The sequence below is a fragment of the Festucalex cinctus genome, chromosome 7 (assembly GCF_051991245.1).
Source record: "Festucalex cinctus isolate MCC-2025b chromosome 7, RoL_Fcin_1.0, whole genome shotgun sequence".
NCBI classification, from domain to species: Eukaryota; Metazoa; Chordata; class Actinopteri; order Syngnathiformes; family Syngnathidae; genus Festucalex; species Festucalex cinctus.
Window position 1 is genome coordinate 15873546 of NC_135417.1, and position 18498 is coordinate 15892043.

Sequence of the window (18498 nt, forward strand, 5' to 3'; positions counted from 1 at the left end):
AAATGTCAAGACATTTGTCAAACTAAATAACATGGAAGAAAAGAACTGTACGGCACTACGCATGAGAAGTAATGGATAAGGTGATACTGCCACCTTGTGACGTTTTTGAGGTACTGTTGAAATTGAGACTCATACAGTACCAGCTTACCAAGGGTTATTTATATAAGCATTATGGTGTAATTTACAATTGAATTGGTCATGTCGCACTGAGCAATCAGAGGCTTTCCTATGTTGATGTAACTGTTACAGATATACCAGAAAAACAAAAGGCAAAACAGTCCTCATGAGAGACGCAAACATCAAATTGACTTCTGGGTCTTTTGCCCACAAAGTCATTTGGATGTGGGGAAACTCCAGTGTAGCTAACAGCACATCATATCAATACACCACAAACAAGTAATGGGCATGGTGTTAAACCGATTTTAATAGTCTACTTTGAAAAATTAACACCTCATAAAACATAAGTCACTCAACAAAAAATGCAGACAAACAAGATTTAGCTCCTAAAGAAAGTGTTAAACTTAACTGTTGTTCAGCGCCCTCCGGACTTGTACTCTGCCCAGGAGCGGGAGCGTGATCGCGAGCGGGATATGGATCGTGACGGGGAGCGGCCAAAGGAGCGCTTGTGGGAACCGGGGGCCATGTGGAAGTTCTCTTCCTGGGCGGTGGGGCTGCCTGATCGGGATCGGCTCTTCCTGCCCTTGGGCCTGCCACGGGGCGAGGGCGAGCGGGAGGCCGAGCGATTCCGGGAGCCGGCCTCACGTTGGGCCCTGTGGCGCTCGTGCTGGCCGCCTTTGTGCCTGGTTACAAAAAAAAGAAAACATTTCCCAACATCTAAAATTTGTAGGCCTAGTTTTGGGCAGACCTGAAAGGTCACAAAAGAACACTACCTATCATTTTCCCGGCTTCTGCTGCGTCTGTGTCGGCCGTAGGAGCGTGAGCTGGAGCACAAAATGACAAGTAACAATCAGGGGCCCCCAAAATGAACACAAGAGTGTGCAGGACATACTCTCTGGGGCTGTCGGACCTCCGCGGCCGCCGTTCGTACGAGGGGCTGCGCGACCGACGGCGCTCATAGCTGCGACTGCGCGATCGCCTGCGGCGGTCGTCGTCGTCGTCGTAGCGTGAGAAACTGCGAGGGGAATGGCGCTCCTTGGACTTCATCTGGCCGGGAGCTTTTTAGACAAATGAACAAGATGCATTTTACAACAGGAACAATGGGACATTGGATCATTTCCGGACCAGCAGTTAAAATGGGCACTCAAATTTGATAGCAAGCTTACCCAAAAGTGCAGAAATTCTTGCTAATTATGCCTGGTTGGTGAGTCTCTATACAGTCAACACCATTTTGTGACATTATCAATTGTTACCATTTTTTTTAGAAACAGTTTTAAAATTTGTCCTATAGGAGTGTAGCACCCGATAATGTATTAATTTTCTGAAAATGTAATAACATTAGTACTTAATTTTATCCAAAATGTAATAAAACAATGCATTAATTTCACCAATGTAATAAAATATCACATTTTGTGCAGACAATGCAATACAAGGAGCAAAAACAGCCACAGAAAATACAAAAATACAGATTTACTCCTTAGTTTGAAAATTGCCAAAATGAGGTCTTTTAAGACATTGGTGTGCTAACATTTAGCATAAATTACATACCTGAAGTCTACCGACCTGTACTGCAAAGTTTTATATCGAAAATTGGAGGTGCATACTGTAAATCAACTTGCACAGTAAATATTTGTGTCCACTCATGTTCACTATTTTACTGATAATTTGGTTGACGTGTGGAGCATAATAATAATACAAACAACAGAAAATTTAATGGTGAGAGGTAGAAAAATTTTCTTCAGAAGTCAAATTTTTTGGGATGCAACGATAACCAAATGTCACGATACGTTACGATATGCAGCTCACGATACAATAATTACAATATTATGGGGAAGTCGGCGATATTTAAAAAGGTCACAATATTGAAAAAAAAAAAAGAAAGAAAAAGAAAAATTCTCACTCTTGCGGTCCCCCTGGGCAAACTGGATCTCGATCTGGCGCCCGCCAACCCACTTGTGGTCCAGGTTGTGGAGGGCGTCTTCAGCATCTCGGACATCTTCGAATGTGCTGACGCGGTTAAGGTTTTTTTTTATTTGAGGACACAAGGCAACACACGCACTACTTTGACACTCATGCGATGAAAGTCGAGTCGACAAGTCGCCGATGACGTGTCGTCACTGATATATTTCAATACAGTGTTATAAAAATGATAATAAAATGGAAATATTACAGGAGAAGGGAATAGCAAAAACGGACAGCTAAATTCAAAATCCTGGCCGTGCTATTTTCCTCATTATTCATTCTTGGTCACTTACCAAAGATGCACAATAAAAAAAAAAATAATAAAAAAAAAAGAGAAAGTGACCATTTTAAATGCTTAGCAATTAGTCCATGTTACTGTAAAGCTGACAAATCTCACACGCCACAGAGCTCCGCTATTGACACATTCCCTTGGAGATCAGTGCTGGCACATCATGAAATAAGTACAAAATATGACACTAAAGAATTCAGTGTTTGGAGACCGCATGGACAAGACAGATCAATAAGTAGTGATCAAATTGAGGAGGATACATTTATATATATATATATATAAAAAAAAAAAAATCTTGTCTTGTTTACCTTTTAACATGCTTGATCTGTGAACTTGAGCTTGTTCTTTATTGCTTTTCTTGGCAGAGGAATGCAGGCAGCGCTTGTCTTTGCCCAATAAACACTTTTTCACCTGCTTTTCCTCCCTTTGGCCCATAAAATGGAGGCGCTCCCTTTGGCAGACAAAATGGCCGCTCTCTTTCTTTCGCTCTCTCTCTCTCTTGCTCGCACCCCTCTTTGCATCTTGATGCTTTTGCTGTGTTATTTTGCTAGCGCTTGGGTCTTTGGCTTTGGCTACTCTACCTGGTAACTTTTCTGTGTGTAGCGGTAGTGGGGGGAGGGCGGGCTCTCCAGAACTGTATCTTTAACATTCTGAGGCAACAACAGAAGAGATAATAGTTACAAAACGGAAACACGCCACAGTGGAAACAGCACACAAGAAGAAGAAGAAAGGATATTGAATGTAAGCAAATCCTCTTGGCCGCCGCGTATAGAAGTCAAGTGGAATGTAGACGTCTACAATAGGCCCGTAACGACCAAACTCGCGCCGCAAATCTTCTGGCCTAAAGTGTCGTGAAATAATGAAATGAGGGACATTTTCATTTGTTTATTTTTTGGAGTCCACTGTGCGACTGAACACAAGCAGTCTAACTGTAGACAGTGGAAGGAATTATGGTTAAAGTTTTATATAGAGACTGGGGAGGGAAAAAGAAAAAAAAAAAAGTTCACACACAACCATAGCAGGATACAAAGTGGATGACAAAAAGCTAGTTTGGAAGATTTTATCACTCAAAAAAAAAAAAAAAAAAAACAGTAAACGTTAAAGATATTAATTAATTATTTCATCGTTAATTATGTTGTCTTGCCAGTCAAAAGGTCATTTATTTGCACCACCGGCGGTTATTCATGACAGACAAAAATAAACAATCAAATAATATGTAAAAAAATTAGTAACATTGCACCCAATGTTCAAAATTTCAAATCGCAGCAGTTTGAAATATTTTTAATGAACAGTGTACAAATATCCAAGTGAATAAGAATCTGGTACATAGAAAACTAAAATAATTAATTTTAAATAAAATTAACACATTTCTCCACAAATTAATTATCAAATATTTAGAAGACATCAAATCCATTCTTCCAATGAGTAAAATATTCAATCTAATATAAGCTATTCAGTAGATGAACACATTTTAATATACAAAAATAAAAACTAGTGTAGAATATTTTTATAATAAATTAAATATCTTTAATGTGCACATTCTGTATATCGTGTAAATGTAGAAATAAAAGGTTTATGCAGTTTATAATATACTATGTATAATTAATAAATACATTATGTAGGTTAGTTTAATGGCTTTCAAGTAGAATTCCACCTTTAAAAATGTCAATAATTACTTTCTTGATCATTTTAAATATCAGTTGTCTGTTGTTTAATTTAATAAATCCATTAAAAAGAAACACTACACAAAACAGCGAACGATTATTCACGTTTAATTAATCAAGATGGCGGCGAAGTTTGGTGAAAAAAAAAAATCACAAAGTGTTCGGATGTTCAACTTCAACGTTTCTCCATTGGACAATTGTTGCTATTTTATTTATTTATTTAGCTACCGTATGTTACAGAAGTATGTACGCAGTTTTCTAGTGTAACGTTACATATTTTATGTTTCAGCTCCATTATCATGCTAACGTAGCAACTAGCGGTTAGTTAGCGTAACCAACGTTACTAATCGCCTTCTAAATAAAACGGCGTCTTCCCTAACGTCATTCCTGGTCAATTTTAAACCACCCATGCGCCTGCAAAGACGACATTTGAGAGAAACGTCATCTACATTAACAGAGAGCAACAACGTCAGTTAGCCTTTTTTTTTTTTTTTGTAGTGTGGTTAGCTGTAGCTAAACTAGCATAGCTAAACTAGCATACTGTTGGATGCGAAGACTTACCTGGACTCTTCAGAGATATTCCGTACAAAGAGTGAGGAGTTTGGGGGTCGCAGGTACCTCGCCATTTGTAACGACGATTTACTATCCGCAGGTGTTGTTTTATTAAAGGTCACTGTTAGACGGACCCCAACTGTCGGCTACTAAACCTTAAAGTCTAAAAATGTACGTGACGAACGTGGTGCAGACAACGCGCATGCTCGTTTGAATGCGTCGGCGCGGTGTGTGCGCATGCTCAGTGGATAATCTCCGCTGTCAAGCGTGATACATTTAGGGTTGGTAAATAAAAACAGGGATGATCAATAAACACACAATGAAAGGCACTGTATATTATTTAAATATAAATTTATTTCAAGTTTCACTGGCCGGGTTTTCACATTTTTTTGCTTTTCCTGACGAGAGTAACGGTGCCCATGCTCAAAGTCTAAAAATGAGAGAAGAGAAAAATGACATGACAATGGAAGTGATTTAAAACAATATGGATATACTGTGCGTGAGGCAAGTGATGCGTTCATTGTACCTCGATCATTTCGCCTCCCTTGATTTCTTGGACGTGGCAGAACTTGCCGGTGTTGCAGACCAGCTTGCCACCCTCCATGTTGACAACGCACTGGGGGAGGTCACAGCATACATAGTGAATATATATATATATATATATATATATATATATATATATATATATATATATATATATATATATATATATATATATATATATATATATATATATATATTAGGGGTGTGAATTGCCGAGTACCCGACGATTCGATCCGTATCACGATTCATAGGTCATGATTCGATTCAATACCGATTAATCCTGATATGAATTTACAAGTCGATTGTTCCGATTTTTTTACTCAATTTAGAAAATACCATTCAGTAAACTTGTACATGTACACTGTAAGATGAAAATTTATGATTTATTGATCTCAAACGTCAGTGTTATAACTGTGAGCCACTGTTTTTAACATACAGGTTGTAACCTTTTTCATGTTAGAACAGCAATGAAATAAAATATTAAGGCTTAATGTTCCATTAATACAACATTCTTCCATGCTTAAGGTGTGAAAGTTAGACGTTTTGTTGAATATTTTTTCATCAAAAATGGATGTTAAAAAATCGATTTGCCTGCCTATTGAATCGATTCGAGAATTGTGTGCTGTAGTATCACGATATATTGCCGAATCGATTTTTTTTTAAAACCCCTAATATATATATATATATATATATATATATATATATATATATATATATATATATATATATATATATATATATATATATATATATATATATATATATATATATATATATATATATATATATATATATGGGTTTTCCACCTTGAGCTTCTTGCCGTCCATGGTGGTGATGTCAGCCTCCTTGCCGATAGTAAAGGAGTTGGTTACAGTCTTCCCGGGGGTCTTGGAGGTCACCACGAAGTCCTTGCCCTTCTGTGTTATCTCCGTCACTGGCTTGATGTCCTTGGCCATCTTGATGACATCATCAGGGAGTTCTGGTGAGTGAACATATTTTTAATTCACATATAAAGATAGAACCAGTCCCCTAAGTTCTTTTTCCTCACCCATGGCCTTGAGAAAGGCCTCGTAGTTCTCCTGGGCATACACCTGCCACGTGCCGTTGAAGTCCATCTTGACCAAAAAGAGGGCTGTGTGGGGGTGAAGCTGAACCGTGTGGGGAGAGTTTGCCCCAGCCGGCTTGCTTTTTATACTCCGCAGGCGAGGCGTTTAATTAGTAACCCCATCGGACGCTGTTTGAACAACCCCGAGTTCATTTGCTCCATGAATTGGCGTGAAACGAAGATGGCGGCTGCTGCTTTTGGGATCAAGAGGTTCCGAGACTTGAAGTAGGGGCAAGTAAATTAGTACAAATACTTGATTACTGTAATTTAGCAGATATTTTGGCTATATCTGGACTTAGAGTATTTATTTTTCTGGCGTTTATTTTTTTTATTTTTTTTTGCTCACTACATTTGAAAACAGCTACCGGTGCTTTTTACTACGGTAATTAGTTTGTCAAATGTGGACCATTACCAAAATGGAAGCACATTTGGTGAAGCAAGATATAGCAAACAAGAGATACTGTATGTAAAAAAACCCCAAAAAAAACAAAACAAGCAAAAGCAATGCACCCTCGTCCACACGGGGTGAGCATTTTATTTCAAAATAAATCTGAACGTACCAGGGACACTGCTTTTCACAAATGAACATTTCACATTTACCATAAAAAAATGTGTCATTATCTCATTTCATAGACACTTTTGTTCTGCTGCACAAAATACAACTTGCTAACCAAAACAGCAGCACCTACTGAGGCACATGAACTCTCAAAGTGTTTCTTGAGTTCTTTGCACAGTATTGATGATTATTGCTTACACTGTATGGCGGCGATGGTTTCAGCAACGATTAGCATTCCAATTGACTCTGATTTTGCGTCATCCACGTTTATCTTCTGGGGAAGTTTCAGCCATTTTTGCATTTGTATTTGTTTTGTAATTCATATTAAAACAGTTTAGTTTAGTTTAAGTTTAGTTTATTCATTTTTTCCTTTCGGACACATTACAGTTTACATCAATCACATCACATCATTTGCAACATTGACATCCGAAAGAAGGGCTGACGGGTAGAAGCCGAAGCTTATTCGAGACCCGTCCCCATCGACCCATTACTATAACGCATCAATCATATACATTATTTAGAATAGTCATGAATTTTTATCATTATCCATCCCATACTATCAAACAGTTGATTCCACATAAAATGTACTTATAAACAAATGTTAGTAAGTGTAATTATCTTAGTTCATATATGTTATAGACAGGCTATATTAAACTGCTGAGCCCATGTGCTTATGCTAACCAAAACAGCAGCACCTATCAAGACACATTATGTGGATTCCCCAGCAACCATTTGCTTTCAATAGACTCTGATATGTGGTCCCTCCACAATGTTGTGTGTTTCTGGTCTACATGTATGTGTCTTGCAGTTAACTGGTGACAGACGCACACAAAAAAGGATAGATGGGTGGTTTATTAAAATAAAAAAACTTGCACTAACAGTAGGCCTCTCCCACTTGTGCAGTTGAGTAAACACACGCCACTTTTTGTGGAATCGTATTAGTTGGGCTTAATTCCTACACGTCCGCAACCTTTCCCCTCTCTGCGGTGCCGTTGAACCTCCTCACGTGACTGCAGAGGCCCGCCACTGGGGTGAACGCCCCCGTGGACTGTTTGCACTTTTAAAGTACAACCCGGGTCCTTTAAGTTTTGCATTTTGCTCCCTTACTGTACCCAATGTGTACCGAACCGTGACCTTCCTTAAAACTAAAGCACGTACCGAACCAGAATTTTATGTGTATCATCACACCCCGAGTCCACGATATACAGAATCAACCAGGAAGTAGCCTGCTAATAAACAGACACAAATATAAAACGCTCCATACACTGAAAATTTAGTGACAGTTTTCCTTGGCAGAGTTCTACGCTTGAGAGATTCTAATATCACTTTCATTGAAGCTTTTCTCTCTCTCTCTCTCTCTCTCTCTCTCTCTCTCTCTCTCTCTCTCTCTCTCTCTCTCTCTCTCTCTCTCTCTCTCTCTCTCTCTCTATATATATATATATATATATATATATATATATATATATATATATACACATACTGTATATCTGCCAAGCCACACCATGTGCACTTTTGTTTATACTGCACCAAATAATCTGTAACAGGGGTGGGCAAAGTCTGGCCTGTGGGCCACTTTCGGCCTACTATGTTCTTTATTAAGAGTCCGCTAATATTTTATTTTATTTCCACTAAAATTGGTAAATTAAAATATAATGGTGTTTTTTTTAAATAAATTTTTATTATAGATTATAATTGTAAATGGTCAACCAATTATTTTATAAAGTGGATTTGAAAAAGCTGTTCAATTTATTTTTTATTTTTTTTAAAAAATGGATTAATTAACATACACATTTTAAATGTGTATGTAAAATTGTTAATTTTAATTATACCCTGTTTGGTTAAATTTATAAACTCGTACACATTTTAAAACGTTTTAGAATGATAGATAGATAGATAGAAATATATTTTTTTTACTCTCATCTCCCACTGATCTTGCTCATCCACCTGTTTTAAAAATCAATCACATCCCTTGATTACAAAAGTGTGCTCACCCCTGATCTATGCCTCACTATACTGTCCACTCCTCGTCTGGCCACCCCCGCTCACAAGCCCATCTCCACGGCGTTGGTCGGCGGCAGCTCGCCGCGCTTGTACACGCTCACGGTCACGTCCACCGACTCGGAGCCGCAGCGGTTGCGCACCAGCACTGTGTATTTGCCCGAGTTGTCCGTGTGGACGTTGTTGATGGTGATGGTGCTGCAACCAGGCTCCCTGGTGATGAAGAACTGGTCTTCGCCGGCGATCTCGCGCTCGTTGCGCAGCCAGAAGACGTCCGGGGTCGGGTCGCCCTCGATGAAGCATGTCAGGCACAGAGACTGCAAGCAGCAGAGAGTTGTGGAATTTGGAAGCGGACAAAATTAAGTCAAGTCATGTAAAACAAAACAGGGATGGCGAATTTTAGTAATGTTTCATTGCGGAGGACCAAAACTGCCAGAATTAAAAATCAATAAATGAATGAATAAATGAATAAATACAAAAAAAATAAACAGAAATAAAACAAACACAAAATATATATATATATAGATAGTTGTTCATTGCTGGAACTCTCCATGCAAGCCGGCAAGACTTCCTTTTTTTTCAACCTGCTCACACGACCATTGAAAGGCGGAGTCCAACCCAAGTCATGTGTAGGACCACCCCCACATTTGAATAACATTTTGTCCTGGCAGAGCGTCTGCAGCATGAAATAAATAAATGTGAGAGCAGAGCGTTTCTATTTTTTGATTGATATTTAATTCTATTTATATATTTATTTTTTGTATTTAATTTTTTAATTATATATATATATTAGGGGTGTTAAAAAAAATCGATTCGGCGATATATCGAGATACTACATCGCGCGATTCTCGAATCGATTCAATAATCGGCAGAATCGATATTTATTTATTTATTTATTTATTTTTATTATTATTATTATTATTATTATTATTATTATTATTATTATTATTATTATTATTATTATTTATTTATTTTTAGGATTCACACCTTGAGCATGGAAGAATGTTATATGAACGGAACATTAAGCCTTAATATTTTATTTTAATGCTGTTCAAACATGAAACAGATTACAACCTCTATAAGACTGAAATTTCAGATAAATAAATAATACATTTTCATATAAATCTTACACTTCTACAAGCTAACTGATTAGTATTTTCTAAATTTGAATGAAAAAAAAATCGCAACAATCGACTTATAAATTCGTATCGGGATTAATCGGTATCGAATCGAATCGTGAACTGTGAATCGTGATACGAATCGAATCGTCAGGTACTAGGCAATTCACACCCCTAATATATATATATACATACATATATATATATATATATATATATATATATATATATATATATATATATATATATATGTATATATATATATATATATATATATATATATATATATATATATATATATATATATATATATATATATATATATATATATAATGTTTTTATTTTCACTTTTATTTATTTATTTATTTATTTATTTTTATGTTGGCAGTTTTGGTCCTCCATATTTCATTGTCATGTTGTCTTGTGTATTACCTTGCCCTCCATGATGGCGACCACATCCGGGAGACCTTTTGTCACTTTGGCCCGATCTGAAACAAAATCAGTTAGTCTCTGATGACACCCGCTCTCGTAGTTTCATCTGATTTGTAACTTTGTTTCTCACTTTTCTCAATGACGGCCTCTTGCCTGAAGGGTTGTAAACAATATGTTCAATCAGTAATCGATCGATCAATCATGCTGAATGATTAGAAACTAAAGAAAAGACGTCTTACTTCAGCCTCTGGTGCTCCAGCAAGGCATCTTTAAATGCTGCAAATAAATAGGATTATAATCTTAGTGACGTCATTCTATGTGTTGTTGCATCTCGCACGTCCCCTCACCTTGTCCCGACAGGTCCAGGTGACGCTCGTGTGTCTCGCCGCCGTCAAACATCTCCAGGGTGTATTTGCCTTTGTCGTTCTCAGTGGGGTTGAAGATGTCCATCCAGACTGTGTGCACGTTGCTGCCCATCCTCATCCTGGACTGCGGTTCTATCCGTTTGCCCCTGCGAGACAAACAGAAGCAATTTGTCATTGCGAATGAATGCATAGGCAGTGCAGTGGGTGGTAGGGTAAGCAAACATGGTGAAGGGGCATTTAGATGTTATGTTGCACGCAAATGGAATAAGATGGAAAGAAGTCAGCCCCGAGTATAAATGCTTTTAAATCCAGATTTTTCATTCCCCATTAATTGATGAAGGCATTTTAAGCATTTTTCAAATAAATTTTCACTCTACTGTCTTTTGTTACTGCAAATATATTCAGTTGTTTGATAATGTTTTTAGATGTGGTGCTTTTGGTTGTGTGAAGCACATTAAAGGGATACTTGACTTATTTAGCCATTTTTGGCAGTAAAACTAATATTTTGCCTATAATAAATTTGATATTTTCATTATTTTTCATGTACAATTAGTACCTTTAAAAACACATTTTGCAACTTGCTGTCGACTGAAAATGACATCACAAGGGCTCAGGTAACCAATCACAACTTGTGAATGTCACATGACCAAACCTGAGCTGTGATTGGTTACCTGAGCCCTCGTGATGTCATTTTCAGTCGACAGCAAGTTGCAAAATGTGTTTTTAAAGGTACTATTTGTACGTGAAAAATAATGACAGTATCAAATTAATATAGACAAAATATTAACTCTTTATTGCTATAATGGACTAAATAAGTGAAGCATCCCTTTAAATTGTCGTGTGGAGGATACGTGCTATATAAAGTCGCCTTGCCTAAACAATATCAGCATTATGACACAAACATTTTGGTCTCATAGCTTAGAATTATATTAAAATATAAGCAAATGAACCACAAATAAATATGAAAGGTATACAACTTCAATTAAAGTTACTTATTTACTAAACATGTTGACTTTTAGCCTTTTGAGTGTTGACTAGTCCAACTAATGAGGACAAGCACTACAGAAAAAAAATGAATAAAAAGTTAAATATTTAACTAAATACAAAATAAATAAAAAATATAAATATTGTAAAATATAAACAATACATCTCTAACAAACTGTAAAATGGAGTAGTCCAAAGTGCGACTGTAATCTGTATTCAGTCTATTACCTCCATGTCCAGCAGGTGGTGCTACAGGCTTAGTTTAAAAATGCTTTTGCACACTTGCCATAATGATTGGCCATAATCTTTGATGACGTTGAAATCTGCTTTTTCTTTGTCCAATGTACAGACGGCAAAATGTTGTTTTGTTTAGTCTGTCTAGTTCAGTTAAATCACCACCAATGTGGGCTAAATTGCTGCTTTCTTACAAAGACAAATGGGACATTACTTAAAGCAAACGTGAATAATGATGGGATGTGGTTATAGAATGAATGTACAAAAATGTATTCAAATTTGGTTTGACAGCCCATTTATCTTTCAAGACTTTCTTTTGGCTCCACTTGACTCAAATCATTGCCAAACATCAGTGTTCATATACCACAATTTATATTGTCCTCGTTAGGATTTTTCTTTGAACTGTGACTTGACTTAACTTACTTGAAGCTCCAGGTGGTCTTCAGGTAGCTGATATAATATGTGAGGCAGCAGTAAAGCCTGAAACCTTCTGCCGTGCTCTGAACCCTCAGCGGACCCGCTGATAATCCTGCAGAGACGGATGCATGCAGAGATGGATGGACGGATGTTGTTGTCATGTCAACACAGCACATTTGGCCGGGGTCCTCCACTGTGTGACTCGCTCACCGCATTGTTTGCTCAGCTGCTGGAGAAGCTTGTCGCACTCTGTGAAGAAACATAAACCAATAATGATAATCAGCGGTGTGTGTGACATTAAAAGAAATGAGCTCCCGTCACCTTCATCCCGCAACGCCAAGGTGCTGACGTCCTCTCCTCTTGCATCCGACACCACCGCTTTGTACGAGCCCGCCTGCTTTTTTTCAAACTGTGGGGACACGCAACTCATCTCATGATGTATTCAAAACGGACGCACGTATTGATTCATGTTTGATGACCTGTGGAATGGTGAGCGCGCTGACTCCAGACTGGGGGTCATAATCAGCCTCGGTCACCGTCGCTCCGTCCTTGGACCACTTGAGGGTGGAGTCTTTGGTTGTGTTTGTCACCTGTGGGAGCCGCGATACATTACACCAAATACAAGTCAGTGTATTTAATACAAAAAAATATATATATTTCTGATAATTTAAAGGGCTATTTTTTAAAATAAAAAGTAACAGTAAAAAATTAGAATAAAAAAAAGAATAAAAATAAAGCTATTTTTAAAATTTTTTTTCCTTTCTTACAGTTTAAAAAAATATATATTTTAATTGTAAATATTTAAGTAGGGGTTGGCAATACTTCATCTTATCAGAGGATATTTCAGTTTTTATGAAGTCCTCCAAAGACCATACAAAATTTATGAAAAACTAAATTACTATGTATGATGTACATTTATGGGTTTAAATATATAAAATACTTGCAACAAACAAAAAACAAATTTGACATTTTAGCCTGCCTTTTAGTCACTTGTGTTGCTGCTGGGTGAATCTATTTAACCGAACATGTATGTGGAGTGTTTTTTTTGTTTTTTTTACAGGTTAAAAAATAATTATAAAAACATGTAATAAAAAAAAGAAAAAGAAAATGTTGAGCACTTGTGATATTTTTACTCCAATTAAGTTTTATTTAGTTTAATTTTTAAAAAGTAAAAAAAGTATTAAAAAAATAAAAGTATTATTAAGTATAAAGTATCATTAAGTATTAAGTACTAAAAGTATTATTTAAAAAAAATTGTTTAATTTCATGCAGTGTAAATTTAATCAATTTCCATTGCAGTAGCCTTTATCTTTAAACCAAGACCACCATGTAAAGGAGTAAAAAAATATTGCAAGTGCTTCATGAAGCTCAATTTTCTCATCAGTACTTTTTCATTACTAGAAAAAAAAAAATGCAATTATTCAACAAAGTGGATTCAAAATAGAATTTTGCAAATCTTCTGATCTTTCTGCCACCTTTAGTCCCTTGTGGTAATATATTGAACCCCGTTATTGGAACTCCATCACCCAAAAACTGTACTGCTTATATGTGCCACAAGATGGCAGCAAAGGACTACAATAGTCTAAAAAAAAAAATGAAGCTCCTCAACTCACTTCAGCACCAAGAGGCCACCAGATGGCGCCAAATCAATACTGACATTCGGCCAATACAATAACCAGGAATATGTCAGTCTTCAGCAGCAAATAACAGAGGCTAGATTCCAAAACAAACAAATCCCAAAAAATCTAGGTGCAACACATATTGAAAAAAAAAATACTTTTTAATATTTTGAAGCTTTAAAACTGGCCAATTTGAGCCAAAGCAAACATTCAAACTTCCAAATTTGTGAAAATTACAATCACGCTTTTTGGAGGATTTTACGACAGTTCCTCTTTTACTGTTCGCACTAATGACCGTCACGCAACGGCAGACGAAAACAGCGCCATTATATTCATTGCCGCAATTAAGTACCTTGCACTTTATGATCGCTTGGCAATCCTCGTTAACGTCCCACGACAAGAACTCCTCGAAGTACGGCCCTTTGGGAGAAGCAAAAGGACGACAATGTCACGGTGATGTATGCCGGCGCTCGGCGTGCATCTGTGCCGCTTAAAGGTCACCGGCAGCCATTTGTTATCGTAATGAGGCGGCCGTGTTTTCGTGAGCGGACGTGGCGTGTTTACAGAGAGATGCGCGCGCGTCTCACCGCTCTTTCGCTCGTGGTCGCGCCGCTTGGCGTTTGCCAGGGCCAGCAGCTCGCGGAATTCTGTTGGCCAGGTGGAGTGGTGTTGAAAGACACAGATAATTACAGTTCATTCGATACACCGACACGGTCTAATTACACGAGACAAAAGACAAGCAGCAAAAGGAGGTTGGATGTTTTTCACAGCTTTGGTTACTGTTTCCTCATTTTTGTGGTTGTCTGCCAGGTGTGAGATGTTATTTTGGGAAAAGCATTGTTGCTATTTATATATTTAATTGTATCATCATAGTGGTATAAAAAAGGCCAATGTCAGAGTCTTCTTTTTTTTTTTTTTTTAATTGGCTTTCCTCATAGTTAAGAGAGGCGTTTTTTCCCCCCTCCGTGTTTATTCAAAAGCAGTCTGTCCGGTGTAAGAGGTTTATTCAGGTTTAGTTTGTATTGTATTTTTATTATAATTATTATAAAGGTTGATTTATTTTTAAAAAAATGTTTGAAGAGTTTATTATGTGTAGGACAGATATTGCGGTAAGACCTGCATTTAAAATTTACTTATTGCCATTATTAATGGGTTAATGTTAATGTACTTTAGATTTGATATTTTCCCAGCCTAGCAATTTTTTTTTTTTTTTTTTTTAAATATACTATAGTCTGTAGTAGGTATATGTTTCTTGGTGTAGCGTTTAATTTATGACCTTTGATCATTTTTGTGTTATTATTATTATTGTTATTATTATTAAATTAGATATAAATAATTGGTTCCGTTTTTACTTTTTTAAATCAATTTTGTTAGGTGTATTTTTTTTAATAACAATAAGTATTCGTTTACAGTTTCAATAATTTTTATACCAATTTTTTTTTTTTTTTTAATGATTTGACTAAATCATGCGTGTCAAAATAATTTCCGGGTAGAGGTATTCTTCAGAGGGTTGTTGTGACTACACCCAAATACAGTATTGCCTTGTATTACATAAACACACCAAACTGATGATTACATAACGAGTTTGGAAATCAAAGGTCAGTAAAAGCTGTTAGTTCATATATACTTCAATTTATTTATTTTAAAAAGGGGTTGTTAATAAAAAAATGCTTGCAATATCTCAATGTTTTTAAAAGGGAAGACAATTTGCAATTTTGGTAGTTTAATTGAGACACATAATTTTCTTTTGTAGGTTTGACACCAGTGGACTAAATGATTATTTTATTCGATTTGAAGAAATATGGTATCGACTGCCAATAACATTTTGCACCCCCATTCCAGCAACATACAGGAACAATCCTGCCCCTGATGCTACGTCTAACTTTGTACTCTGCATCTGTGCCATTTCCACAAAACGGCACTGCTGGAAAATGCCAGCAGGCAGTGGCAAAGTGGCTCATATCTCCATAGTAAACGTACAAAGAGTATTGATGACCGATCATAAGAGCTTGAATGCATCTCATCTGTTGTGTGACTCACTATGATCCACCAAGACCAACGTGAATTGGTTCCTGGCACGTCCATCGCGCAGCTGGGCCGTGTATGAGCCTTCGTCGTCGTGGCTGAGCCGATCAATCATCACCTCCACTAGACCGGCGGCCTTGTCGAAGTGGATCCTGCGGCGCTGCAGACGTACAAACCACAAGATACAAGGTATGAATGTGTTGTCGTTCGGAGAGCTACTCACCCGAAGTGCATTATGAAATAGCTTGCAATTCACGCAGGACACAATCACAAGCGGGGAAAAACATCATTTGAGATCATTTGCCGGGCTTTTTTATGATCATTACATGGAGTGTACGATTGCGTGATGGTGATGGGACTTGGGCGGTTGATGTGATGTACGGCGAGCCCGAGGGCGCTAATCAGCTAAATGGGCTTTTGGATTCGCAAACCTCAGCTGTGATCATTCAGTAACGACGCGGAATCAAGCGCTCCTAAGATGGAACTCGGGATAGCGGGCAGATAATGGACCAAATGCAAATGAGACGCGATTGGCGTGTGAGTGGCAGCTGCTGCTGTTCAGAGAGTTGATGGAAATAAGTGAGTGAATGGTGACACCAGGTTGGACTGTGTTTAACTCATTTGCTCCCCCCAAAAAAACGTATGAATACGTCCTATTTTAAATATTACCAGGGTCCCAAAGATGTATTTGTTTTTTTTCTTTTATGCTAGAGCATACAGAAGGCTTTGATGCAGCCTCTGAACTGAAGAGAACGGTTGAAGCAATGGTAGTAATTACAAAAAAAGGCCTGCAGGTGGCAGCAGAGTATAAGAGACCAACCAGGGCCATATTGAAAATTGAAAACAAACTGTTTTCCGCACAGTTTTTATTTTTAGTGCAATAGAACACATAATTCTGTGGGCCTTGCAAAATCATTCAAAATCCAGTAAAAATACAGCCGGGAGTGGAGTGGATTGCTTCAGCGAAAATGGCTGTGAGTCAATGAATTAAAGCGGAAGTCAACCTTAAATATTTCTTGACAATAATATATTATATGTGACCTCACCAGTCTGAACATGACATTCTGATTAATATTACAATTGTGGAATATGAGTTATGAAACAAGATCGAGTTGTTTTTATCCATATCAGGGGGTGGCCATTTTGCCACTTGCTGTTGACTGAAGATGACAACATAGTTGCTCAGGTCTTAGCAAACAACCAATCAGAGCTCAGCTTCAAAAACAGACAAGCTGTCTGTGATTGGTCGTTGCCTGGGCCCTGATCAACTGTGATGTCATCTTCAGTCGACAGCAAGTGGCAAAATGGCCGCCCCTCCTGAGATGGATAAAAATGGCTGGATTTTGCTGCTTAGCTCATATTCAACTAACACAGTATTAAACAGAATACCATATTTAGACTAGTGGGGCTGCATAGAGCATATTATTGTCATTTTTTTTTACATTCGTAATTAATTACAATCAATATATGTATGAAGAACACTTATAGGCCATTAATACAAAACAATCAAATCCCCCCCAATCGAAAAAATTGCCCCAGCCTCTCTCTTAATAAATTCCTCATAAATTCTTCACCTTTCTTAACAGTTTGGCCTTGGGGGGGGTCATTCCAGTACAACCCTCCACTTGTCTGACTTCATTATAGACATGGAATGTAATAAAATGGATTGTGCAGCATCTGTTTTGTGTGAAAAAACACATTTAAAAAGGTCCTTGCCGAGCCCGCGCTAAATAATATTTGTGTTACGCTGCCCTATCATTTTATTTGTCATTTTATTTTCCTGTGCCCCCAAGGGTAATTTCCTCCAGCGGACGTCAAATCTACTGAGTGCAAAATTGTCAATTTGTTACACCTTGGTTGCCCGTTTGCTTTTTTTTTTTTTTTTTTTTTCTACTCACGGCAGTATGTACGTCGCCTTGGCCTCACTTGCTAGCGACTCCTCACTCTCACCTGTTCCACGTTATTAATATCTCGCCCTGCAGGGTTTTAATTAATGCACTGACTTCTCATGTTATTTACTTTATATAGAGAAGTTAATTCCAAAAAATGGAGTTTAATCCACACAAAAGGTTAAAATTTGAGTCAGGGGTCTCAGGACATTTATAGATGTAAAATTAAATTAAAATATGCACGTATAATGTGTTATACATTAATAGGGCTGCACAATATATCGAAAAAATATTGATATTGTGATATTGGCCCATGCAATATGCATATCGCAAAGACATGCAAGAAGTTAAATATGGAATTTTATGTTTTTATCTGAATTTGTCCAGTCAGCCGCTAACTAAAATGTTCATCGCCATCCAATAGTTGACCATTATCGAGAGTTAATTACAATTAATTAAGATTATATTGAGTTTGCTTATTTTGATGCATGAAAAAAAGGTATTCTTTCATTAGATAATAAAAATGTCATTTCTTTAGGTACACCTTAAATATCGCAATAATATCGATATCGCTATATTCAGCAACTATATCATATATCGCATGATTTTCCAATATCGTGCAGCCCTAG

The 18498-nt window shown here is 37.2% G+C and overlaps 3 protein-coding genes across 7 annotated transcripts in view; all 3 read right to left on the reverse strand.

The window, feature by feature from the left end:
• Positions 1-406: 406 nt before the first annotated feature.
• Positions 407-4797, reverse strand: LOC144022695 (uncharacterized). Its single transcript, XM_077527714.1, has 6 exons — positions 4594-4797; positions 3103-3209; positions 2018-2119; positions 1010-1175; positions 891-941; positions 407-800 (listed from the first exon to the last, which is right to left on the reverse strand). The coding sequence occupies exons 1-6, from the start codon at positions 4656-4658 to the stop codon at positions 533-535; spliced, it is 759 nt and encodes a 252-aa protein (XP_077383840.1). The 5' UTR covers positions 4659-4797; the 3' UTR covers positions 407-532.
• A 121-nt stretch (positions 4798-4918) lies between these two features.
• On the reverse strand, positions 4919-6323 carry fabp10a (fatty acid binding protein 10a, liver basic). The gene is made up of 4 exons (XM_077527716.1): positions 6176-6323; positions 5934-6106; positions 5111-5200; positions 4919-5014 (listed from the first exon to the last, which is right to left on the reverse strand). The coding sequence occupies exons 1-4, from the start codon at positions 6240-6242 to the stop codon at positions 4964-4966; spliced, it is 381 nt and encodes a 126-aa protein (XP_077383842.1). The 5' UTR covers positions 6243-6323; the 3' UTR covers positions 4919-4963.
• Positions 6324-7998: 1675 nt separating this feature from the next.
• Positions 7999-18498, reverse strand: part of myom3 (myomesin 3) — an 80735-nt gene continuing 70235 nt past the window's right edge. For all 5 annotated transcript variants that reach the window (XM_077527704.1, XM_077527706.1, XM_077527705.1 and 2 more), the window contains 12 exons: positions 15996-16140; positions 14543-14602; positions 14308-14375; positions 12816-12926; positions 12658-12745; positions 12547-12585; positions 12343-12448; positions 10684-10847; positions 10576-10612; positions 10467-10489; positions 10337-10392; positions 7999-9103 (listed from right to left, as the gene is read on the reverse strand). In XM_077527704.1, the coding sequence (XP_077383830.1) occupies positions 8831-9103; positions 10337-10392; positions 10467-10489; positions 10576-10612; positions 10684-10847; positions 12343-12448; positions 12547-12585; positions 12658-12745; positions 12816-12926; positions 14308-14375; positions 14543-14602; positions 15996-16140 (1170 nt within the window). In that variant the 3' untranslated portion in view covers positions 7999-8830. The remainder of the gene's footprint in view (positions 9104-10336; positions 10393-10466; positions 10490-10575; positions 10613-10683; positions 10848-12342; positions 12449-12546; positions 12586-12657; positions 12746-12815; positions 12927-14307; positions 14376-14542; positions 14603-15995; positions 16141-18498) is intronic.

What these genes read in the sequence shown, in the direction of transcription:
- fabp10a (XM_077527716.1), bottom strand. Translation starts at nt 6,242, where the DNA reads ATGGACTTCAACGGCACGTGGCAGGTGTATGCCCAGGAGAACTACGAG. An exon ending in TGGACGGCAAGAAGCTCAAG is followed by an intron (nt 5,201 to 5,933) that starts GTGGAAAACCCA and finishes GACCTCCCCCAG; the next exon opens with TGCGTTGTCAACATGGAGGG. An exon ending in AGGGAGGCGAAATGATCGAG is followed by an intron (nt 5,015 to 5,110) that starts GTACAATGAACG and finishes TCTCATTTTTAG; the next exon opens with ACTTTGAGCATGGGCACCGT.
- LOC144022695 (XM_077527714.1), bottom strand. Translation starts at nt 4,658, where the DNA reads ATGGCGAGGTACCTGCGACCCCCAAACTCCTCACTCTTTGTACGGAAT. An exon ending in AGGATTTGCTTACATTCAAT is followed by an intron (nt 2,120 to 3,102) that starts ATCCTTTCTTCT and finishes GCGTCAGCACAT; the next exon opens with TCGAAGATGTCCGAGATGCT. An exon ending in TGCCCAGGGGGACCGCAAGA is followed by an intron (nt 1,176 to 2,017) that starts GTGAGAATTTTT and finishes TTGTCTAAAAAG; the next exon opens with CTCCCGGCCAGATGAAGTCC.